The 26,537-nt window shown below is 43.6% G+C and overlaps 1 protein-coding gene across 10 annotated transcripts in view; it reads left to right on the forward strand.

The window, feature by feature from the left end:
* Positions 1-26,537, forward strand: part of diaph2 (diaphanous-related formin 2) — a 551,295-nt gene that overhangs the window by 510,877 nt on the left and 13,881 nt on the right. For 2 of the 10 annotated variants that reach the window (XR_013818231.1, XR_013818232.1), the window contains 2 exons: positions 6,211-6,290; positions 6,395-6,499. The exons of 7 other annotated variants lie outside the window; for them this stretch is intronic. Coding sequence is in view for 1 of the 3 variants with exons in the window: in XM_079839688.1 (XP_079695814.1) it covers positions 19,812-19,897 (86 nt within the window). In the remaining 2 variants the exon portion in view is untranslated. Of the gene's footprint in view, positions 1-6,210; positions 6,291-6,394; positions 6,500-19,811; positions 21,483-26,537 lie in introns of those variants that run through there. One more of the 10 variants, XM_079839688.1, reaches the window with a different exon arrangement.

Consider the following 26,537-nt stretch of genomic DNA (forward strand, 5'->3'; position numbering starts at 1 on the left):
AGCCATCCAAATATCTATTCCTCTCTGGTAATGGAAAAGTGATATGGCCCATTTAGTTACTTAGCACTAATCCCACTGGTTTCATTGCTCCAGTGCCCTTCTCTTTCCTGCTGTTCTGGCTCAGAGGAATCTGAGATGTTTGACTGTACGCTATTTTCTTGTCATCTTTACCTGAAAAGCGACAAAAAAAATGTAGCATACAAAATAGGGTAATTTTGCATCACCTAGCTCAATGGTTGGTCAACCACATAGTTGTTGAGCAGTGTTGCTCAAACAAATACAACTGTGTTGTGATAGCACTGTAAAGTCCAGGGGAATCAACCTACAAATGGCTTACTTACAGCCTGTGCATACAAATCTGGAATAGAAGGGTATTTTAACATGGAAAAAATCACACACATCACCTTTAAAAGTTTAATATGTGCTTAAAATTACTTCAAACCAGAGTCAATGATCATGGAGATTTCTTATGCTCTCTATTACCTCCCTAGAGCGAATCATATCTAGGTTTTCCTCATCTCTAAAGTGATGCAACTTATGTGCAACATGTGTCATTGTAATTGTTTTTCATTTTCACAGCATCCACATTTACTCTACTTAGAAAGAAAAGCTCACCCACACGATATTAGTCTTCAAGCAATCGTACTGGAGCGCTTAAAGAGCAAATGAAATGACACCTCCACACTTTTACCAAGCACCCAAGAGCATGTGAAATGTATCTTGCGCTTTTTTCTAGACACAATAGACATGTACACTCAATGTTCTGCGGAAATTAACCTGAAGTTACATCGCCAGTATTTTATTCGGGTGTAAGTTCACAATACCACTAAATAGGGAATGTTTTTCTGTGCATCAAGTCTGGCACAATATGTCGTATTTTATATGGAAACAATTGAGATTGAGTCTAAATATGCTGACTTGTACTTTAATGACAATGTTTCCAGTCTTGTTTTAGAGAAGTCCAGGTTTTAAATATTTCTTTATATATTTGTGTATTTATAATCTGTTCCAAACGCAGTGCGCATTTTGTTGTGTTTTCCTTGCTTGAATCTATAGTGCAGTGCTAAGGGTAATATTGTGATGTGTTTCCCAACCCAAGCAGTGTTGACATAACCGTGTTTACAGCGGGTTTGCTCTAAAGTGAAACTCATGCATAAACACTATGCACAATTCTAATGCAGAAATGTTTCAGCTACATTTGCCCCTAGTTGAGAGCAAAGAAAACAGAGTCAGATTACTCCCCAGCAAGGGATAAATGCACATGTACCGTTTATCTGCCATTTTCTGTTTGAGAGTAAATGTTTAAGAGCATAAGTGTCAGTGAACTGCAGACATTGTAATTGATCAAGAGAAGTTCCACTCTAACGGGGGCGTCCAAGTGCTCTCTAGAATTGCAAATGAGCTTTTATTTTATTCAAATTCAATTTCATTAATGTTCTTGCAGGCCATGACGTTTTCAAGTAGGTCAAGAGGTTCCGACTAAGTAGTCTGAATTTGTTTAACAGGCCACGGAGGTTAGTAAGAGGATACAAGCTGGCATCATTTCAACCCCCCCTGTAAGTGATCTCAGAGCCCTCAGCTGGGTATATGCTAAATACATAGCTATGAGTGAATATTCTCAGTAATCAAAGGTTATGGGTTTCTGCCAGTGTTTATCGTTGTGCCTTATTTTTTTGGCTCCCTGACTTGATAGACCACTTGCTAAATTATTCGTTGAATGTTTGGAGTACCAAGCTACCATTTGTTTGTATTAAATAGAATATAGACTCTACATTAAACCAATCCGATGGTTTGATATCCATGCTTTTGAACAGCATAAACTATGAACAGAACGCTGTCTCATTTTTTCTAAAATACAAAGGGGGCATAAACAAGAAAGATAACAACTGCAGTAAACCTCAGAGAGATACCTTTGGTATTCATGAATTCCATAAATTACTATGTTGTGTGGCTCCCACATAAGAGATGACTAATGTGTGGGTTTAAAAATAGATGGTGAGCTTGAACAAACCCCGTCTCCAGAAACGATGGATTAGGAAAAGGCAGCGTGGATGTGAGCGTGAGGCCTTTGTCCAACAGAAACACAAGGCAGGGGGTTCACGGACAGTGAATCAGCCAGAATCGGTGTGGCTAAGTAACCTCTCTGCCCCGGTGGGAAAAATAACTGCAGGATGAAGCGATGCACTACATTACCTCAACTACAGAGCTCTTTTCCCAGCAGATGCACTTTCTTCATTGGGTCAGGTCACCTTTTTCCCCATAGTACAGCACAATGGCTGAGGAATGAGGAGGTTGTGCCTGCTGAAGCATGTGTGCGTGCTGTTTAATAGGGAACAACCATTTCTGTATGTGACATGGCAACCTGGAGGTGGCTGCACTTAGGAAAAATGCTACTAATTGAACTCATGGACTCGCATCAGCCTCCGTTCATGCTGTGACAGGTATAAACACGCATACGGACACTCAGAGTAATACTCATTTGCACTTCTCATACGTTTTGATTAGCTTAAAAGCGTGTAAAAAAATTCTGGAGCTACATGTTGTAAACTTGAGTTTTACAGGCATATCTTATTCCTCCTTAGATATTTTCATTAATATGTTTACAGTGGTACTAACTTGCTGTCGGACGGATGGATTTTCCTTATGCCTATTGTAAAACTTTTATGACTGTCGATAAGGCTGATGGGGCGGTTATTCATTTTTTACGGGATCTTTTAGTAACAGAATAGATGGTTTGTGCTTATAAATCCTACATAATTGAAGAAAGGAAACAGTCGGTGGGAGAAGGGCTTTTATTGAAGGCGATGCCATTGGAGCACAAATCCATGAGAGGTATTAGCTTCATGCCATGTCTTTAAACACAGTGCTGCTTCCTGTGTTCATTCGAGTTCACTCTCTACACTCTCACACTAACCCGTCTTCGGTCCGTTCCCATGTTCGTACACATACGCCATTCCTTAGGGTGGCTGTAGGCCTTTGTCACTTTAAAGAGAGATCATTTTTGTGGTGCCTTAGACCCCCAGTGGTTCACTATATCAACCGTCTCACTTTCTGGCTGTGCAATGGAGCAGATCCTTACTAAAGAAGAGCCCCTGCTCTCTTGTGTGTTACATTAATTATATCAAGATCTGACATCTGACCCAAACGTTCACTTAGCATGTCTGCCGTGCCCTGACCTATTTAAATGGCCCGATCAGTCACCCGGACCACGGGCGAACGAGGAGCTGACAATGACTGATATCGTAATTGAAAAGCAGCAATGTTTTACTGCATGCGTTTTGTTTATGTATCACTATTTGCAGAGCTGCCAATGAGGAAAGAGCTTTCAGATCTAATAAATTAGAGCCAAGTGCCCTCCACCCTCAACCGTCCCGCTGTTGTCAGTCATCTCCCCTCATAATAGGAAAGCGGGGCCTCTACAATAATTGCTTTGATGGTCCAGCCTGAACAAATCACTTCTGGGCATAGAAAGAGGCCTTGGAGATGGCAGCCAGAAAGAAAAGGTGGGAATAAATTAAAGCACTTTGCGTTCCTTAGGGGCATGTGTCCCAGATTTCTTCAAAGAAAAAAATATATAGAGTAGGGGGGAAAATATGCTTCTTTCTTTGCTTTAGGAATAAATGTAGCAATAAATGCAGCAATACACATCCACCGGCCATCATAGTGAAATGGGTTATTCACAAAGAGACAAAAGACACTACATAGTTAACTGACAGATGAAGAAAGGGGGATGTGAGTGGAAATAATCTGATTTTGAACGGGCTCGCTTCATAGAAGTACCTCTGGTTGGCTCTTTGTGCGCTAACAAAAGTTGCTCTCTCTAAATAGAAGGCTTTGAATGTTTTAAGGCTTGTGAAAGGGGGACTAGTGAATGTTCCAGTCTAAATTTTGCCAAAGGCCCTGCTGCTAGGCCTTAGTCCAGGATTAGGCCTGGGCCATTAAGATACCCCTGGGATAGGACTAAGATGGATTGACGCTGATGTCCATTTCGTGACTCCAGTGGCAGATCTGAAAGGGGTTGCGACAAAGGACACTGCGCAAGAGCAAAAATGTAACATTTAATTACAACCCTGTATTCTCTTTAGTTTTATCATCCAAAACTGTTTTTTTTTTTCTAGTATACAAAGTAATTTTAAGTAAATTTTAGATTCTTTATATAACCTAACTTTGTGTCAGTGAGATTTGCACGGGCATGAACAATTTGGGGCATTGTTCAAAGTGGGCGGAGGTGTTTTCACATTGCGGCAAGATGCCGGTGCATAGGGCAAACTCTATAAAAGTTTCACACATGACCTCTTAATTACAGCTGCTGGGTTCAGTGTGCATGGCATCATCAATCCACAGCACCACACAATGCCGCCTCCCTCAGCCTCCGGCACAGCGTGCGAATGTCATCCAGAGTGACTTGACTTCCCAGGGGCAGAATTGTTTCCCAAGATCTGGAGGCACGCCTCTCTTTAGTTCCAGCAGTGCTCCCACAAGCTCCCACCCCAATGCTGACTGTTTGCTTTTACTTTTTTACTCTTTTATTATGCCCCCCCCCCCCCCCTGGACAACTGACAGTCCATTACAATTCTTTGAAAGTGCAGGTGCTGTCTGTGTCCAGTGTTTTTGTGAGGAAGTGAAATCAACAGGTCATACAAATGTAAAAAAAAAAAAAAAAAAAAAAAAAAAGGCAGTTAATTGAAGTGAAACTGATGATATGTGGCATTGTAAATAAGGTATAATAGTGCTGGAGAGTGTTACTTTTAAAAGTAATGTTTACTATCTGTTTGTGTTACTTAATATAAAAAGTAACTAATTACATTTTCTATGGAAAGTAATGTCAACTTTCGGTTAAGTAAGTGCTGTTTTTGCTGTTGACTAGCATTTATCCTCTTGACATTGTTTACATCCAATGAAAATATAGGTTATATTACAAGTTGTGCACCGATTTTCTTTATAGCACTAAAAATAACACATACAACAGTTTGTTTTTTCCTCTCTCCTTTTCTCTTCCTGACAAAGACAGGTAGTTTTTTCACACTAATACAGCATAATGAAAAGCAATGATGCACATCAAGTGTGTAATTGTTTTACCTACTGTATGCATTTTATCATTCTCATGCTGCCACAGAAAATGTTAGGGAATGGGAAGTTGGTACTCGTCTGTTTCCTCATAAGCAAGCAAAATGAGGAAGTATTTAACTTTTGATGACCAATGACAATTTGCATCTTATCATTATTTTTTTTTATATTATTTTAATATTATTTAACTTTTTTTGACATTGACATTTTTCGAGGGGGGGTGGAGATTATTTTAAGATGTTTAAGATTTGTAAAATCCTAATTACAATACTACTACAATACTGAATATATTCAGAAATTGGACCAAAAGACAAAGGGAAAATACTGTGTACAAAATATAAAACTATTGATTTAAAGATGTTGATTACTCATAGAAACTATATTTTTATTGCAAAATATGCATATTATAAATACAAATATTTAAGTAATTGAAAGTATTTATCTCTGTCATGCTTCATGGGAGGTGCTAAATTGTTCTTTTTGGTGTTATTTGCTTGTCGTGATTCTCTGATTGGTGGAAATTTTTCTGCAAAATCATGGGTCTTGTAGTTTTTCACCAGGAATCCCACTGTTGAACATAAGTTGGTCGGATGATTTCAACAAAAGCATATACTATCGATTAAGAAACCTCGTAGTTCACAGTACGGCTGTCTTTAATGATTTATAGGCTATTTTTCAAAATCAATTCCCCTATGGAGAAAATTAATGGCATTTTTGTTTTTGGATCCCAACTGTTGCACTCTGTTATGGTTGTAAATTTAACAAGTGGTGCACTACTTTTTTACTTGAGAAAGTAATATGATTCTATAGCACTGACAGTGGCTAATAAAAACCCTGTCCACACCGTTATCGATTGTCACCAAAGAAATGTTAAAAACTCGATGAAGAGCTGCATCACTCTCAGGGCCCTTCTTCATCAGTACGCAAGGCTCATTTCCTCTTTTGACTAATCGTTGCAGCATCTGTCTTGGCTTTCAATTACAGATATGCCCTTAAGGGTGAGGTGTGATCATATCTTTTTGCATCATAATTCTGTCTCATCCTATATTCAGACTTAGTTTGCACTGTCATTCTTTGTTAAGAAAACCGCTAACAAGAGTAGCCACATCGCAGCATTTCAAAAAAATCTGATTTTGCATGCAGATGCTCAATTAAGGCAGCTCCGCATCTCGCAGCAAAGGACAAGCTGTGTCTCCAGACGCTGAAACAGCCATGTGTCTCAGGTAAGCGTCGAAGCCTTTGACTCTCTCCATCTATAATTAACTTTCTCCTCCATAATTCAGCCCTTTTCTCCTCTTTCCTGTGATACGACATCACTCCATGCTAGTTAGCTGAGCAGACGCGTGTGCCCGATCCCCATGACATCCTGCTGACACACTTCTCCTGGACTGACTGTTCCAGACCCACAACCGGAGTGAGGAGTGTTATGGGGGTAAAACAAAACCACATCTGTTGTCGTCTCGCATGATTTATTTTGTCGCTTCTGTACGGCATTGTGGTCAAATCATAACCGGAATCTCAAAGTAGCATTGTGTTACTTTGCCTTCATCGAGTTGCACCGTATTACACTGGGAAAAAATAGGTGTAGAAACAATATTCACTCAGAAATTACTAGTAAATTACTAGTTCACAATTATTTACACAGAATGCTCTCTTGAGTAGGTACTATGTAATTACTTTGTGGCCGCTAAAAAAAGTATGTTCTTTATAGTATGAGTGTTTGTAGAATGAATGTAATCCAGACGTACTACATTCACCATGTTGTCATTATCATGCGAACTACCAGCGCCAGTTGCGTCACTATTATCATAGGATAGTAAAGTGTCTATCATATGCACACTTCAGAATCTCGCCAGAAATTGTAAGTCATCCGGGAAATTCTTGCCTATTCTTTGTACTGTGAATTCAGATATACTTCTTTTGTCTCATATTTCTTTTCACCTACTATATAATAGGGAAGTGTGCAATTTCTGATGCCATTGAATTAAATGTGGATTTTTTTTAGTAGAAAGACTGAAATAGTATTTTATTGTAAAACATACTCCAATATTTTTGGGTTTGTGTGTATGTGTTATGTGATGAAGAAAGGTCAGAGCTTCCTAATGCGTCCAGCCTAGAAGAAGAGTTTTAATCAGCCTGCTTTACTCTTGAGCAGTGAATAAATAAATTGGAATTAGAGCAGACTTAACCTGGCCTTGCTAATGTATAATTTTGTCTGTGATTCAGAGAAAATGAGAGGGACCAAGATAGAGAGATTGAGTGAGCGAGCAAGCAAGCTGAATGGCGGTAGAGTACTCGAGACCATACATCATTGTCATCGCACCTTCTCTCTTCACTGCTAGCTTATTTACTGCCCATGGCTGAGGTTTAGGGAGACCGAGAAGAGAGATGGACCTCCCTTTCTACAGCTCATGTTGCTACTGTTTTTGTAGGTTACTTTGTGGCACAAGCTCTAGGTGGATACATATCCTGTATTTATTAATGTCTTTTTCTTTATTTTCTGTTGTAACACCTCAAATGGGTGATTTCACTCATGTGTGCCCCATTGTAACCAATTAAACTCGAGCGTGTGGATTGTACCACTTTCCACTAGAGGGGGATCCAACTCCCACATTAGTGGAAGGGCAGTTGTGGCCTAATGGTTATAGTGTTGGACTGGGTTCGAGTCTCAGCACCGGCAGGAAATATAGGTGGAGGGAGTGAATGAACAGCGCTCTCTTCCACTCTCATTACCCACAACTGAGGTGCCCTTGAGCATGGCACCTAACCTCCATCGCTCCCCGGGCACCACAGCAAAAACGGCTACCCTCTGCTCTGGGTGTGTTCACGTGTGTGTGTGCGCACTTGGATGGGTGAAATACAGAGCACAAATTCAAAGTATCGGACACCATACTTGGCAACATGTCACATCAATTTCACATTAACCTTCTAGTATTTGGTTCACTTTGAATCAGCAAATCTTGCTTTGTCTGTATGATAAATATCACCCACCACCAGTTACATTGGAGCATTTTCAAACACAGCTGACAGACACCGGTTCCTCCAGCATTATGTTTTAACTGTCGTTCAGACTGTCATCATGACTCGAAAAAATAGCTCCAGTATCTATAGTTTTTCTTCAAATTCACCTTGAAGCCTGAGTTGCACAAATTTCACATGCCAGCCAACCCATGTATCAGCCCTAGAGAGAACAAACTGTTGATACTAGCTTGTTTTTTCCATGGCTGACAACATGTTGTTTTTAGCAAAATCTGATTAGGTGACTGCAATGGCTCAGCGTGACCCTGTTGCTACAGTGTTTTTGCTGCATCTGAAAATGTGAGAAACTTTGCCTTATGTTGAAGATGCTTGTCCTTTTCTGGGTCATGTCATTTGCATAGTCAGTGTTTAGGACAGGTTATGAAGCATTCTTGATTCACATGCAAATTCAGTGGTTATCTGCTGCAGGAGCTGATGAACAATGGGGTGTTCAAAACATACGGCCCACAAGAGGAAATGAAAGTCCGCCTTTTTCAGCTCGGCTGATTCCATTATAGACACTATTATTGGCTTAGAATGGCAACATCTATTATCTGAAGCCATTTTATTGGACAGGGATAGTCTTTTATTAATGCCAGCATTAATCAAAGAAACCCCAGCGCAACTTGATGATGCCCTGACCCTCTCTCAAGTAGATAGTGTGGCAATGCAAGGTCACTCCTTCCTGTCATGTGGTTGTCACTTCCTCTAACCTCAACCCAGAGAGCACACAATTATTAGGTACAGTTGTCACTCGAGTAAACACGAAGTTAATATTTACTGCCAAAAGTGAAGCAATACGGTCTTAATAATGGGCATCGTTTAAGTTGTTTTTATCCACTCTCGCATCTTTTATAGGGACATTTGTGAGGCTTTTAGCCAAGCAAGGTTGAGAAAACGTACCCTCGGTTTAAGTCTCTCCCTCATCTATGATGACATACAGTTCACTAATTGCGCTGGCAGTTACTCTCAATCAGCCTGGGATATAGTACCTTTTCAAGCGCACAGGCTTATGATATCAGTCCACTTAAAACTAAACCTGCAACCTTTGTGTTAGTAGCAATGTTGACGCTACTGTATGCAGAAGAATCATTTACTGGATGCAAGTCAAAGAACGATATATTGCTTTCCTATAGTTAAAGATAAGTTTAATCAAGAAAATGTCTTCCTTAAGACTTCCTTATATTTAAATTGCATTTATGCATCATTTGCTTCATCAATTCAAATTAAATTTAACTTGGATTAGAATATAAGGCTGCGTGTCCACCAAAGCGTATTTAGCCTGCCGAAAACGCTAGGCGCTCTGCTGAAAACGTCTCACTGTGGGCGCTTGAGAGCGTTTTGGCTTGTTATGATACGGAATATCCGCGGAAGTGTTACTAGCATCTCATTTCACAGATAGTTTGTTTCTGTATTGATTCTATATAAAAATGCTGATACAATGTAAAGTATTTGCTCTGGCTCTTGTTTTAAATAATTTTGTTCCGGTATTATACTGCTTGTTGTCATCTGTTGACGTTGTACAGTACAAGCAGATTGTGGCGGTTGGTCGTGTTGTATTTGTCCCGCCCCTCTTCCACTGTGATTGGACGGCTGGGTGAAAAGTGACAGTGATGAGTGCTTCGTTTTACTCAAAGTTGAACATTCTTCAACTCTCGGCAACCAGTAAAAAACACTGACCGCTCTGAGCTTGAGCATTAAATACTCGCTCAGCGCCTCATTACGCTCATGGTGTTCTAAAAACGCGGCGCTCCCATTGAAAACAATTGAATACGCCAGCCAGCTGCGTGAAAAAACGCTTTGGTCTACACACAGCCTAAAAGGCAATCACAATTTGAATGATGCCCCAAAAAATGAATAAAGATAATTGTGATTGAATGTTAAATGTTAAGATGTACACAACCTGGGACAAAATTATGGGTGGGCACCATCAACCTGGCCCAATCGGTACACTGTAAAACAAATTTCTCTACAATAACGGGAAATTAATGGCAGCACAGTCGCCAGCAATCTACTGTAATTTATTCATACTGTGAAATTGCTTTCAGCACATTACCGTAAAAGCGAAATACAGTATGTTTCAGTATTATTCTATTTACATTAAAATACTGTAAGCAGAAACACCAGCAATATACTTGAATTATATGGTATTTATACTGTGTAATTACTTAATAGCCGTTTAAATAATAATAAAAAAAACAACAAAAAAAACTACATGCAGTACTTTTCTGTGATTATTTCAATTTGCACTTCGAGAGATGCTGGGTTAAAAACAACCTAACTCAGCTCTGGGTCAAAAAGTGAATCCAAAATAGGTTGTGGAAAAAAAGCACATGCAACAGTAATAGCTAATAAAAAAAGGTTAACTTTTATTTATAAGCAAGAACACCTAAAAAAAAAAAAAAAAAAACATTTGTATGTGAGTGAGAAAAATTGCAGAAAACAATGAAAATACAACAGTTATACAGCTCATACAGTTAAACAAAATTGCGTTTTAAAAGATTTTTATTTAATAACGTTTAAGAACATATTTGACCAGCTATTTAATTTTTTTTCTCCCGCCAACGAGCACTTGACCAAAACCATCAGGCTGAGTGCCACCAAGAAACACACAGATTGAAAGCCTGCAATACATGCAAATAGTTGGAAATAAATTATGTATTACAGTGAATCGACAGGATTTTACCATTTCTGTTTAATGCATTTATAATCACTCACTTATAAGCACTCTCAAGCGCCATTCACGCTTGTTTAGTTTCAGCTCATCAGTCACTCACCGTTCTAGTGATTATAGTTGTGAGAGAAAACACTCTGACAAAATCCTCCAGTTTTAAAAGAAGGCCTCCTCGCTGCAGTCATTTTCAAACTGTCACATTTATTCCCGCCATAAGTGCCGCGAACAAGACAGGTTCGTTTCAGGCAGCGCTTTTTCAGTTTTATTTCCCGTTCACTGCAGTCACGGTCCAGTTTTAAAAGAGCTCGCTGCAGTCAGTTTTAAAGTTCTCTTGTATGTGATTCAAATAGTTTTCTTCTGTTTTCCACATATATTTCTGTCATAAGTGCCGCAAACATGGGCAGGTTCAATTCAGACGTTTCAGTTCTCGCTCACCACAGTCTCCAGTACAGTTTTAAAAGAACGTGTTCCTTGCTGTCAGTTTCAGAGTTCTCTCTCCTTTCGCTTCGATTAGTTTTCTTCTATTTTCCACACATATTCCTGCTGGGAGCGAAGCGAACACGGACAGGCAAACTCAAACTCTTATATTCACTGTGAAACACTTGCTCAGTGCCATTGTGCTTTTGCTTCAAATGGACCAGCCCACAATGCATTCTACAGTACAGAACAGTAATACATAAATACAATAGATTAGTGTTAAAATGGGCTGTAAATTAATAGCAATCGATTTTAACAGAATTAATTGTTTCCTACAGTACAAAAACAGTATGTTACTGTCAGAATTTGGCAGATTTTTTTTTACAGTGTAGGCCCTCTTAACTACACATACTCTTGAGCCTCATCTTAAGCCGATGAGTTTATCTGACAGCCACTGAAATCCATCCATATGATCCTAGCATCATCTTCATTGAGCCTTCCAGTATTATAGGTCTTTCCTGTGTGTTTTCAGTCTTTCCTTTAAATGTCACAACATTTGTGACGATCAGCATCCATATTGTGAATGTAAGGAATTTATAGTGTGTATAAATGAGAAAGTGGAGCACTTTTTCACAGAGCGCTAAGAATAGAGCAGAGCCTGTGGCAGAGGGCAGGAAGGGGAGGAGGAGGAGAGCAACTGGAGTGTTTGAATAAGAAGCCTTGTCAATTAAATGCTAATAGAAAGCTCTGGGGAGATGCTGTTGTGTTCTCCAGGTAATGTCTGTTTTCTCACTCTCTCTAGTCCCTCATGGTTTCTGATTTCATCTCGACAGGAATTTATAATGCCCTGTAAAGTTTACAGCATGCTGTTGTCCACAGCCTCACCTCCGTATTCACTCGAGTAGCTACACACCCAGATATGGAGGAGTCGGGAATCGTATAAAAGATTGTATATTCTATGATGCCGTAATGTTTATTCTTTCTCCCTCGGCCCTGGTTACAGTGGATAATTTCAGCGTATATTAATCTTTGTCTGAAAGATGAAGCCGTTCAGAAAAATCACTTTCCCTGTGCCTCCCCTCCATGTCTAACAGACCCTAAATAATGACATGAATAAATATATATGTGCAATCTGCTGACTAAATATGCCATTTTCACTGCTTAAGGGGGGAACATCTTTTTTTCCATGGGCAAGATGCCATCTAAAAATAAATAAGAACGTTATTGCTCTGGTTTTAAGTTGTTCGTACACCCAAATTGTATATCTTCTACCTATCATAGCATCAATGGACGGACTCAAAAAATGACATTAGTTGCCCATCATTTGAATTATTAAAAAGATCTAATCCTAAAGTACTAAATTACTTGATGTTGATGGGTTGATCTCGAGCTAAGATCAAAGGAGAAAGATAAAAATTCCAAGTTGCATGAAAACTAACAGCTCCTTCCTGCGCAATCCGTCAATAGCCTAGCTTTTTAAGAATGTGTGTTGCCAAAATAATGCTAATTGGTTCTGCTCAGGGCCAAGTGGATAGCTCAAAAAGAGTTTACAGGTCCTCATGGTCGACAAGTTGACACGTTCCGTTCTCATGAAAATATGGCTTTGTGAGATTATGTCTATTTCCGTGCAATGTTCCATTTGCAGGGGCTCAATTCGCCAGGCCCTTCACCTCTGCGGCTTAGCCTTAATCTTCATTTAACCAGAGCCCAGCAGAGAGGCTGATCACCATTTTTAGATTTTCAAGCCTTTATTTAATTCTTTATTTTAATGTTTTCCATGTGGCAGCTGGAGAATAGACAAGGGCATGCTTTTAATAAAGAGGCACACTGATAGAAACATTTGAATTGTTTAATAATTTTAGGCTTATAAGTGTTTAAAGGTGCATTCAATATTTGTTTCCTCTTTGAAAACGGTTTAACTGTGAAGAAACTGTAAATTTTTAAAGATATTTAAAATCATTTGACCTTCACATATTCTATATAAAGCAGGTTGCTTCATTGGAGTCGCCTCTTCTGAGTACCTGGGCCGTATTCACAAAACATTTGATCTTACCACTAAGAGTTCTCCTAAATAGCAGTAAAAGTCCTTAGTTAAGAGTTTCCTTTTAAAACCTTTTCACAAAGCTGCTGATACCAACTTTTACTAAGGAATAGAGAGAAGTCTTAAGCTAAGAGTAAGGGTTGACCTCGTTGCCTTTTTTAATGATGTCATCACGCTTAAAAACTATGCCCACAGTAATTGGCTGATGGAGGAGGAGTCTCTGTCAGTGATTAAATCATAGAAATATTGTAGAACGAGGTATCATGTTGCCGTATTCAAATAAAGATTTTAAAAAAGTAGGCTAAGTGTCGCTAATTAAACAAATATATGTTCAGCTAATTGTCAGCCTCTTTCATGTCTGCATCTCGAGAAATTGCAGAATTCAAGCAATAAATTATGTTTTAAAAAGTTCAAAGTCAAGTCAAGTCAAAATGTCAAGAACAAAGTGAGTAAACAGGAAGCGAGAAAGGGGAGAAAGGTCCGCAACAGCCATTAGGATTGTTTGTGATTTGGTTCTTAACTTTTCACAAATTTAGGAGCTAGTTTTAGCACTAAAATGCATTATGAAATACTCTTAGACCAAAAATGTAGAAGTCCTAAAATTAGGACTGACACGGCCATTGTTTTTAAGATTTTCTCCTAAATCGGCAAGTTAGGAGCTACTTTTAGCCTTGTTACTTTTAGATGTTTTGTAAATACAGCCCCTGATTTCCCGCTAAAATGCTTCACATTTATGGCCTACTCCGCCTCATTGCAGGGTTCTTTTGAGGAAAGCTAATTTCCGGTCCTGTCTCTACATGATTCATTCTTTCCACTGTCATTTCTAGTGACACAAGTAAACCTCAGGAGTCCAGCCTCCCTCCAGCCCAATGTAGGCCTGTGATTGTATGAATAATCTCCATGTCCCATATGGCTGAACGTCCTGGTGTATTTGATCAGAGCAGTGATGAAGGGGTCCCAGCGTCACAGCGTGTTTGTTCTGCCGTGTTTGTTGCACGCTCCCGTGGCATGCCTTCACTGGGCAGACTCTCACAATTTAACTCGTCGAGCGTGTGGGTGCCCACCGTACGGCCCGCTGGCACACCGGCGTGTAAACAGATCAGAATGCGGTCCGCAAAGCAGTATTCCTCTGCCATGCTCCCCTGACTCACCCCTTCCTCAGCAATCACGGGCAACACTACTGTCATTTATAAACTTTTAATATCTGCTCCTTGGGTAATGGCTAATTTCTCCCAGCACATGGCTCTTCATTAAAAGTTGATTTCTGTCAGAGAGGATCCCTATCACATTAGCTCCAGTCGCTTGGATGGGTATAGGTTTTATTCATTTATTTATTTTTATTTAATCTGCTATGCAATTTCTAATTTTAATCACACCACAGCCCTTGACTGGCTGGAAGATCTCTCTCTCTCTCTCTCTCTCTCTCTCTCTCTCTCTCTCTCTCTCTCTCTCTCTCTCTCTCTCCTCCCTCCCTCCCCCAATCATCACTTTCATCCCATTTTTTTTTCTTCTCTCGTGTTCCTTTATGCTAACAGCACTGTTCAGGGGCCTATAGCAAGTAGGAAATAATTGATAAAGTAAGGATAAAGAGTGAAACAGCATCATGAAATTTATCAATTTAGATTGGAGTGCAGCTAGTGTGCTCTGTTGGTGAACGGCTCACTTTGCTGGCACTTAGCTGCTAGTTTAGCTCTTCAAGATGAGAGAAATCAATGCGTTTCCAGCAGTTTTTTTTCTCCATTTTCAGCCTGTTCTTTCAGGAACATGAAAGGCTTTCAGTGTTCACCTGCTCCTCTCATTGTATTCATTGAGACTAACACTCTTATGTTAGTGTCTGTAGTCTGTTTTTTTTTCTTTTCATTTTCGTCCTCTGATAAAGAATATCAATGTTTTCTTTTCTTCTCCTGCTATGAGAGTGCCTACTGAAAAGTAACGAAATGTTCTTTTACCGCGCTCTTACTGGACTGAGCCTGGAGGCTGGGACATCATCAGCAGGTCTTGTGCAGATCCCCTGCAATTACACCAACTTGGTCCAGGCTGTGCCTACAGCAGCGGCTGCGATCATTAGCTCCATCATTACAGATGCTGAGGGAGGATGAGCCTTGCTTAATACAACCGTGGCCAGGCTCTCACCCTGGCTCACAAGGTCAGCCCAGGTCGACAGCATGTGATGAGTGAGCTTGTGTGTGTTTGTGGTGCTGGTGCTGGGCAGCAGGCTTGTTGTACTGACCCTTCCACCTTCTCACAGTCTGTGTCTTGGTTTTTTTTTCTCTCCCTCTCACTTGCATGCCTTCCGTTGGCAAGAAATCAACATTAATGAAGCTCTTGCATCTCAGGGTTCACTCAGGGTTCCTGCACAGCTATATCAGACCATGCGTTTGTTTGTGTCTTTAGCTCTGAGCCGAGAGACCCGTCGCTAGTGTTTTATCAGGCGAACATGCAGGTTGTTAAGGATCAGCCTTGCTACAGCAGTAAATTACTTTCGTGTTGACAGGGCGAACATGGCTCACATTCTCAACTTATTCATTAGGGCCGTGAGGAGGATTCAGATCTACTTTCTCCATCTCTGCAACCAATGGCGGGAAAGGTATGGGAATTATCCCACACGAGAGACTGGTGGAGGAAGTGGAGGAGCAGCAATCTCTGACAACATTGACATTTTCCTTTGTCTCTATATAGAGCATCTGTTTCACATTGGATGAGGTTGCACTTTAATATCTTATTTTATACCACTTAGAAGACCGTGTTGTATGGCAGTATTATGTGTCACAATTATTTTGAGTCACATTTTGAGCCTTAAAAACAACACTGCATTGGCACAACTAGCTTTTTATAATACAAAGAAACCCTTTTACCTAGATGCATTGTTTTGTGTGTGTGCGCATTGGCCGCTTGGGGTAGGTAGTGTGTTAACCAGAGGAGCAGCCGGTCCACCAGATGTTCCCTCCCTCAGTGGACTTGTCACAGAGGGACCTTTAGTCTCTTACCTGCTCTCTGCTCTAGACCTTCTGCACTGGAGGTTTGCTCTGTCGTCTTTTCAGTCCTGAATCTCTCAGATCTGAATGATCACTCTCCAGCTACTATTTTTTCTACCTTACCAAAGGGTCACATTTACTTTTCAGATACTTTCAGATACATTTTTGACATGTTGTGAATGGCAAACGGGGTGTTTCTTAAACTTTACTCACTTTTGTGACCCAAGAGTTAATTTTTCCTACATTATTATTATTATTATTATTATTATTATCATTAATCAATCAACTCACAACAGGACTGTGTATGACATTGTGACTGACATCATCGTGGTCAAAATAAACAGGCTTAGATGACTTTGTCCTTTAGTCATTTTCAACCTAGTATTGTAATGCAAAAACAAGCTCATAGATAAGGAAAGTGAACCAGCTGAACACTGTATTACCAGTATTTATAATAATAATAGTAATATTTTTACATGAAGGTCACAGTATAACTGTCTTGGAAGTTGTTTTTCCCCTTTTTTCTCTCTTATCTTTTATTATTACATTTTTTGTTTAGATTATCATATTTTTTATTTTTGTTTGTTTGTAATTGTTGTTAAAATGATGAAGCTGAACCTAAAAAGTTATTTGCACTTGGATATCCCCAAGAGCTTGCTTGAGATGAAATATTAGACATGTAATGATTGAGGAAAATATACAGATCTTCTCGTAATATGATTATGTGAGAATCTGTTGATGCCCATTCTAACATGTAACTGAGGGTAAGCTTCACTGCTCCGTGATTGATTTATGAGGCAAGCATGAGAACAGACTGAGTCTGAATCTCATGCAAATTGCTAAAGAAAAATTGTATGATTAATATGGGAATCAGAGTGCGACAGAATTGCTATGAAGTAATGAAGCTTTAAAGGCTTTATAATGCTGCATATTGTAGTGACAGCCGTGGAAGAATGGTCATTCATTGTTATCCAATGTGATTGTAAAAATAAAAAATGTAAAATAAAAAAAGATAACTTGCATCTTACAATGCTACCAGATTCTGGTTTAGTTTTTATTTATTTATTTCTATTCCTGATAAATAATCCAAATTACAGCTTGTTTACTGGATGACCATGCTGAGAGAATTTCCTTTGCTTTTGTTAAAAAAGAAAAAATCTTTATAACATGCAGTTACTGCAGTTTATTTGGAACAACAAAAATTCTCTCCACGGGTCATCAATCATTCAGACATATGTAAAATAAATAAATAAATAAATAAAACAATCTACACTTATTTTGAAGGATGATCTTTCTTTGTGTACAGCATAGTATGAAAAAGATTCAGAAATGTTTTGACACACAAAGAGGACATGAGGAGGGAAAAAAGGTTCAGGGCATTTTGACACATTCATATGACTTTTAAAATATATGTGAAGAGCCCTCTCCCCAGTCTTTTTGGAACACAAATAGCTCCCCTCCACAATAGAAACCAAAATGAGGTGCGAATTGCCGGTAAATTATTTCCTGTTCTTGTGGATAATAGGCTACCTTGTGCAGCCTTTGATTTTCTTTCTTTATGTCTCCTTCCCTCTGTGTTTATTCAGCCGTCCCTCTGCAGCTCTGCTGGAATCCATATTGATAGCTGTCAGGCGGTGTTGCCAGGCAGCGGGGAAAGGGGGCTGTGAAAGTAGGGAAAGGGGAGATGTGGTATGGAGGGCATCTGTCAGATCTCATGACTCGACCCATGCTGTGATGCGAAGGCTACTGTCAGGAGATGGGGAAGGGCCAGCACAGGTATGCCCAGTACATGCACTGTCCTCAGGCTGGAACTGGCTGTGATATCCTTGTGGAATGGTGAGAAGGGAGAATGAAGCACCCTCGTGTACTGAGATGACAGGAAAGATCTGTTCACCGCAGAGTCCTCGTGTAAAGGGCAATCCCAATTTGATCAACACTATAGTTGACATAGTTTGATCTTGAGGAACTTGCTGACTTCCATAGTTTAGTCAAATATGATGATTTAAGTTGGCTGCATCGAATAGAGTAATCAGTTTTTATTGTGGGCAAAGATGGAGAGATGACTGTCGGTGAAAATGTAATACTAATTGATCCCATGGAAGGCTTATGGATACAGGTGTGTAGCCCCAAGGCAGGGCTGCCAGGGGAGCGAGCAAACAGCGAGATCAGGAGATTTTATTTTGACACATTTTGACACTGATTTTATGTTGACACGATTGCATTGCAGATCTTTCTCCTGCACTTTGCTTTAAAATCAAATGGCAAAAAAAACAAAACAAAAAAACTCCGGACAGGTCTGTGGGAGGTTTTGAATGAGGGCAGCAGATTTTTTTTTCTCTGTAGATACATGTGTTTTGAGCTGATGGGACTTTGCGCTTATTGCCAGCAGGTGTGAGTCTCACGTTTTATCTCATCCGCTCCCTGCAGTACATTTCATGTAACAACGTTATTACCGGGAGACTTAATCAAACTCACTAACAATAGCTCACACTGACAGACGTCCAGGCAGCTGGTGCATAATGCTCTGCGAATATTCACAGTGCCCCGGCAACCCCGTCTGCCCGCTTAATCAAGTTCTCTCGGTCACCCAGGGAACAGGAAAGTAAAAAGGTGGAGTGTGACGGAAACTAGTGCCATTCACTGAGGAAAAATAGGGACAGGAACACACTGGGGATAACACTATAGGGTCTACTTTAGAAATATGAATGACATTTCTGGTATTATTTACTCACCTTTATGTCATTCCACAGCTGTATATATTTTTTTATATTATGGAAGTGAATTAGGGCAAAAAGTGGTATTCACTGTCCTGCATCCTTGACTCTAGTTCAGCTTGGCCCGTACATGAGAGAAGTAACAATATCCAATGCTTATGAGTCAGATCTTTTTTTTAATGAATCGGATGATTCAATTCACAAAATTACTTGAATGGTTCATTCATGAATCAAACTGATCTGGAGGTCAGTCTCAAAAGACCTGGTTGCATTGAATAGCAACTTGAATTTTGGTCAGCTTATCGCACAAAGCTATAATGTGACTATGAAACTACAGTATATAACATGAGGTGTGTGAACCACTCTTATGGTCCTCATGCATTCTTTTGTAGTTTAAAAGCTACAGTTCACTGTAATTGCATGGAAAAGATTGACCAACTACATTTTTAATTCTAAATTCTAATTTTGTGTTCCATGGCAGAAAGCAAGTTACTAGGGTTTGGACGAACATGCGGGTGAGTAAATAATCCGGTTAAGGATGCCACATATGTACAGAATAGCTACAGCACAGAGCTGTGTTGCATCTCCATAGCATCATGGCCATATTCACGCTAGCACAGTTGTTGTCCTGTTTGGGCATGCTCAGGCCCATGCAGCTCTATAAAAGAGTGATGTAGAGCCTTGGAGAGACCCTGTGTACTGCACTTTATTCTGAAATGCTGACTTATTTATAGGTGTTGGAATCGTGTTGTTTGCTTGTTTTATTGAAAAGCTTGCGGGTAAAGTGGCGACAGGCTGGCATGTGAGTGTGATCTCTTGAGGGCCCCCTGCAGAAATCTTCTTCCCGATAAATAAGTCAGCATTGATGAATATTTCATTCACATGAAATCCATTGTCGCCCACAGGTCTGCGGGGACGTGTCGTCGCTCCACGCACACAGCAAAACAACCTTCCCCCCAGGTCAACCAATCCCTCGTCGTTGGCATTCTGAAAGAGACGCTGTTGCAATACCCATAATTAGCTCAGCACACACATCTATGGTTCTGACGAATAGTAACTGTAAAACACTTGTAGTCATGTGACATCTTGCTGCATTGTATTTCACCTTCACAACTCCATCAGAACAGCAATCAAACTGATTTAGTGCCGCACTTGCACATTTCATATGCAGTAACCTATGGTTAGGAGACGAACACACAATAAAAGTTTAAACCCTCTGGTTAGTGAGAAAAGAGCTTGTACTTTTATGCCTTTTGGGGGAGAGGGCAATAAATAGCAAGAAATTCAACAAGAGACTGAGAGGTGAAACAAGGGAACGTAAGTGAAAGAGAGTCAAAAAAGGAAGTGGAAGGAAGTGACCAGATTAGAAGTCAAGCAGTAATTCAGGGTGTTCAAGATGGAACCCGAGGCGTGGACAGACTTGAGACAAGAATAGAAGATGAAGACCAAGAGCACTGACCATCAGCGGATGAATTTGCTCTACACAAGCAAGTTCTTTCAAATGAATATTTCAAGACGTAAACTCACTCCATTCCTAAAACATTACTCTTAGACTGTTAACCAAATGGGTCAGGGGTTCTCTGTGAAATGGCCCTCCACAATCTTTATGCTCTTTGTGAGAGAAGACATCTACAGAAAGATAAGTAAATAAAGAAAGAGCGAGCAGCATGTTTTATTTAAGTGAAGGTCTGCATTGTGTATTCTCAGACAGAGTGAGGCATGAGCAATCAGGCACAGGATTAAGAGAGGGCAACTTTTGTTTGCTTGCTTGAAAAGATGTTACTCTAATGGATTTGCTGTAACTGTTTTTAGTGTGTGCCTACTTGGGGTAGATGGGTCACCTGTATGAGTGTGATTTGAAATTCTGAACGTTTGCTTTCACATGCTTCCTTTTTTTATCTCAACGTGAGGATGGGATTAGTAAACAGACCGCAGTCTCAGCGTGGCCAACTGAGAGCTCCAGGTGGTGCACTTTCTTACCTCAGTCTGTTTGCCATTGGAGGGATAGTTCACCCTCAAATTAAGATTGTTACCATTACCACAAAATATGATTCAATCATCATACTCACACTTAAGTTGCTCCAAACCTGTATTACATTGTCTTTTGTGAAATTTTCAAAAATTAAGAATTGTACTGATTGCCCTTTTCTATGCATTTAGTCCCCAAGAGGACTGAGGATTTCAAGTTTCAAAAATCTGACAAAAGTATCCTAAAAAAATATCACAGAATTAGACCATTGTATTATGCAAATGTGGGTCGTTTTCTACTGATAACCTCAAGAGCCGGGTCAAAGGAATTGAAATAACTGATTCATTAGAAAGATCTAACTTAAAAGAATATTTTGCTCATAAATTATCATTGATACTTCACTTACATGCCAAGGAGAATAACTTCTCTTAAATTCATTGTTTCCAAAGATTTGAAGTATATTGCATGAGTTGAAATGATACTTTATAATTTTTGCTTCTTTTTTGAAGCGTGATCAGTCCGCATTCATTGTCAATTTCATATTTTGTGTTCCTTGAAAGACAGAATTTTCATTTGAGAATTAAATATTAAAGGTAATCTTCAATTCGATTTTTTTCTGATTTAGTGTTTGACGTATACCACTATCTCACAATTCTGCTGTTTCCACTTCACCCGAGTAATTAAGTTGTACAAATGGCACCTTGAGACCTTGTTAGCAGAAAGCAGCTTTCCCTTTCGTTCAGTCACTACGACGTAACGTTAGTGACTAACGAATGGGGGTTTCGCTTAGAAGCCTATCAACTTCGAGTTTTGAGAAAACGCCCAATGGCGTGCCAATGCCATGGGGCATGCGGAATTTGCATACGTAGCTCCGCCTCACTGCGTGAGTATATAAGGAAGTACGAGGCAATATCGCATTATGTTTTCTGCTTTCGGAGCCAAGAGTACCTACCTCTTCACTCCTACAGCCTTCTGAGACTCTGTCAGCTTCTTCGAGACGAGCAGCTTTCCAGTCGGTGTTGGTGTGACGGCGCGTTCCAGTGATCGCATACTTCCTGCCTGCTGATCTGTGCAGTGGTCCGCCTGACAGCTGGTGTGTGTTTCCCTGGGCGCTTCGGCATCGACTGCAAGGTTTTCCTCTCACAAAAAGAGCTTGCGCGTGGCACGTCTTTTTCAAGACGGCTCGCCCGTGCACTTCCGGGTGCGATCGATTTTCCGCTGCTGTCTGAGGACGCATTCACTGCTCGAGCGTGTTTGGGCTTCAGCGCGCACGGGCAGTGTTTGCGGATGTGTCACGTTTCCATTGCGGGGGCGTGACCATCGCGATGTCATGGTCGAGACTCAATGATCTCCGTGAGGAGAGAGAGTCCCCTCTGCCACACCCCAATCTACCGTCCCCGAGTGAGATGGTACTTTGGCTGGTGGCCAGGGTGACCTGAGGGCGGTGCTGTGGTATTAAGAACCCCGACGTTCATTCCTCGGGCCACACCCCCCTCTCATACATCGCTTCCGCGAGTGTTGGATTGAATCTACGGCCCGTCTCTGACGCCCCGTTCGTTCAGTTCACGCTCCGGATAGCAGTGAGATGTCGATCGCCGCATCCCAAGGTGGGCTGGAGTCCTTTGGGGATGACGATTAGGTTGTGCTCCGCCTCCGGGTGTGTCAGCACTGCCTGATCTGACCTAAAGTTGACAGCCATGTTATCTCGGGCAGCCGCGAGTCTCGCGCTGGTGTGGAACTCCGCCCAGCCGCGGGTGCTCGTGGTTGCGCGATTGGTTTTTGGGGGCGGCACCCGACAGCTGTTGGGCCCCGCCCCCAATGCCTTTCGCTCCCGGGGTGCATGAGGAGATCACGCGGTCCCGGAAGTCCCCGTGCTTCTCGCGACCGTTTGGTGGCCTCCTCCGCCTTCTCTGCCCTTGATGGGGCCGCGGCCTAGGGTACACTGGGGCCCCCTCCCCCCCCACTGTTGAACTCTCTGTTGCGCACTACGGTGTCCACAGAGGGCTTTGACGTGGCGTGGTGTGGCTGTCCTAAGCACCCCCCCCAAAGCCTGTGGGCTCGTCTACTTCGGTGGCGTGGTCCCGCAGTGCTACGGGCAGGCCGCCGCCCCTTTGCACATGCACAAGGGTGGAGCCGACCCAGGGCTCTTCATTGAGCTGCGTGCCGCAACTGACCCCGCCCCCGGGCGGTGAAGGTGGCCACACGCTCCCTGGGTCGGGCGATGTCCACAGCTGTGGTCCGGGAGAACACCAGGCCTTACCTGGTGATGTGGAGGACGTTGAGCGGGCCCGCCTCCTCAACTCACCCATATCCCAGGCTGGCCTCTTCGGCGGCGCGGCTGAGAACTGCGCCCAACAGTTCTCGGCCGCCCCAGAGCAGACTGAGGCTGCAACACGTACTGCCCCGGCGGCCAGCTGCTGCACCAGCCGCCGGCCCAGTCGCCTCAGTCCGCTCGCCGCCGAGGGCGCCCTCCCTCTTCCCGCCCGGCCCCAGCAGCAGCCTTCACCTGGGCCGCGCCGTGGAGGTGGTTGAGGATGTCGCCCAGTCCGCTCCCCAGACTGGTTAAACGCCAGGATGGAGGTGGACAACTCAGAGATGGGTTCCAGTTCTTCCCAGGGGATGGTAGCAGGGCCTCTCCTTCCCCCGGTGGAGGGCCGGGGGAAAATCCTTCCGCTGCTGGCCCCCGGGCTAGCAGCGCTTGGGAAGAACTCATGTTCCTGTCTCTGAGCACCCAGAGACCGGTGATGACAGTGCGCGCCACCCTCGGGTCTCGCCACTCGCATCCCTCTCTGTCGCCAGCCCCCTGGCAGAGCAGACCCCAGTGGAACGCGAGTCCTTCCCTGGTCTCCTCTGTCAGGGCGCAGCCGTTAACCGTGCTCCGACCCGGGGACGCCCAACAGCCTCCCCTGTCCGCGCCGGTAACGCTGCCTCGCTGCCCCACCCAGGGTACGTCTGTCGTCCGGATGACCCCGTTGGTGCAGTCTCTGGAAGCCTGGCTTCAGCTTCCGGGGCTGTCCCGCTGGGCTGCCCGGACCATCAGGCTCGGCTACGCGATTCAGTTCGCGCAGGCTCCTCCCCGTTACAGGGGAGTCCGCTATACCATGACCGGGGCCCATGCCCCCGTCATGCGTGCGGAGATTGCCACTCTACTGGCGAAGGGTGCGATCGAGCCTGTCCCTCCAGCCGAAATGAGGTCGGGGTTCTACAGCCCCTACTTCATTGTACCCAAGAAAACCGGTGGGTTACGGCCAATCCTGGACCTTCGCATCCTGAACCGATCCCTTCACCGGCTTCCGTTCGAGATGTTGACTGCGAAACGCCTTTTCGAATGCGTTCGTCCGTACGATTGGTTTGCAGCGATTGACCTGAAGGACGCCTACTTCCATGTCTCCATCCTTCCTCGACACAGACCGTTCCTACGGTTTTGCTTTCGAGGGGCGGGCATACCAGTACGCAGTTCTCCCATTCGGGTTATCTCTGTCCCCTCGCGTCTTCACGAAGATCGCCGAGGCAGCCCTTGCGCCCCTTTGGCAGCACGGGGTCCGCATCCTGAACTACCTCGACGACTGGCTCATACTAGGCCACTCTCGAGAGCAGGTTTGCGGACACAGAGATCTGGTTCTCCACCACTTAACCCGTCTGGGCCTTCGGGTCAACTGGGAGAAGAGCAAACTTTGCCCCGTGCAGAGGATCTCTTTTCTCGGTATGGAGATCGACTCGGTCGCCATGTACGCGCAGCTTTCGAGCGAGCGTGCGCAGTCTCTGCTGACTTGCCTCCGACAAATCGAGAGCAAGAATGCGGTTCCACTGAAACTTTTTCAGAGGCTCCTGGGGCATATGGCATCTGCAGCCGCGGTAACGCAGCTCGGATTGCTTCATATGAGACCGCTTCAGCACTGGCTTCGCGATCGAGTCCCGAGATGGGCATGGCAGTCTGGCACGCTCCGGGTCCAAGTGACTCGGGCCTGCTTACAGACACTCACCCCGTGGTCGAACCTCAGCTTTCTACGGGCTGGTGTGCCCTTAGAACGAGTTTCCAGGCATGTTGTCGTATCGACGGATGCCTCTGCCACGGGCTGGGGTGCCATGTGCAATGGACAAGCAGCCGCGGGCTCCTGGACAGGACCCCAGCGTCTCCTGCATGTCAATTGCCTCGAGTTGCTGGCAGTACGGTTCGCCCTGCACCGCTTCCGAGCGTTGCTGAAGGGTCAACTTGTGCTCGTCCGGACAGACAACACGGCCGTAGTAGCGTACATCAACCACCAGGGCGGTCTACGCTCCCGCCGCATGTCTCAACTCGCCCGCCATCTCGTCTTATGGAGTCAGAAGCGCCTGAGGTCCCTTCGTGCTGTCCATATTCCGGGAGTCCTGAACCACGCAGCCGACGAGCTCTCGCGGTTTCAGCCTCTCCCGGGAGAATGGAGACTCCATCCCCGGACGGTTCAGCTGATTTGGGAACAGTTCGGCGACGCACAGGTAGACCTGTTTGCCTCCCACGACTCTTCCCACTGCAGCCTGTATTATTCCCTGACCGAGGGCACGCTCGGCACGGATGCACTGGCGCACAGCTGGCCGCGGGGCCTACGCAAATATGCGTTTCCCCCAGTGAGCCTACTCGCACAGCTTCTGTGCAAGATCAGGGAGGACAAGGAGCAGGTCCTTTTGGTCGCCCCGTACTGGCACGGCCGGACCTGGTTCCCCGAACTCATTCTCCTTGCGACAGCCCCTCCCTGGCCTATTCCTCTGAGACCGGACCTCCTTACTCAGAGACGGGGCACCCATTGGCACCCGCGTCCCGACCTTGGAAATGTCCGATCGGGTCCCTGCTTCAGTTTCTCCAAGAGGGGCTGGTGCGAAGGCTGTCTCCCTCCACCCTCAAGGTATATGTGGCCGCAATATCTGCCCACCACGATCTCTTGGAGAACAAAAAGGTAAGTCAGCACGACCTGGTCATCAGGTTCCTGAGGGGAGCTAGGAGACTGAATCCTCCTCACTCTCCTCTCGTACCCTCTTGGGACCTCGCAGTAGTACTAACTGCTCTGCAGAGACCTCCCTTTGAGCCTTTGCGGTCGGTCGATATTAAGTTTCTGTCTATGAAGACGGCTCTGCTGACCGCATTGGCCTCAGTCAAGAGGGTCGGGGACCTGCAGGCATTTTCGGTTGACGAAGCGTGCCTGGAGTTCGGGCCGGCTAACTCTCACGTGATCCTGAGACCCCGGCCTGGATATGTGCCCAAGGTTCCCACCACTCCGTTCAAGGACCAGGTGCTGAACCTGCAAGCGCTGCCTTTGGAGGAGGCAGACCCAGCCTTGGCATTGCTCTGTCCAGTACGCGCTCTCCGCGCCTACGTAGACATGACGCAGTGTTTCAGGACCTCAGACCAGCTCTTTGTCTGTTATGGTGGAGAGCGGAAGGGAAGTGCTCTCTCAAAGCAAAGGCTGTCTCACTGGATAGTGGACACCATTGCTTTGGCTTACCAGCAGCAAGGCCGACCATGTCCCCTTGGTGTGAGGGCACACTCCACCCGGAGTGTGGCTTCCTCTTGGGCTCTAGCGCATGGCGCCTCGCTAGCAGACATCTGCAGAGCTGCAGGCTGGGCGACACCCAACACATTCGCCAGATTCTATAATCTCCGAGTGGAGCCAGTGTCCGACTATGTACT

The sequence above is a fragment of the Gobio gobio genome, assembly GCF_949357685.1.
Source record: "Gobio gobio genome assembly, chromosome: 16".
Classification (NCBI taxonomy): domain Eukaryota; kingdom Metazoa; phylum Chordata; class Actinopteri; order Cypriniformes; family Gobionidae; genus Gobio; species Gobio gobio.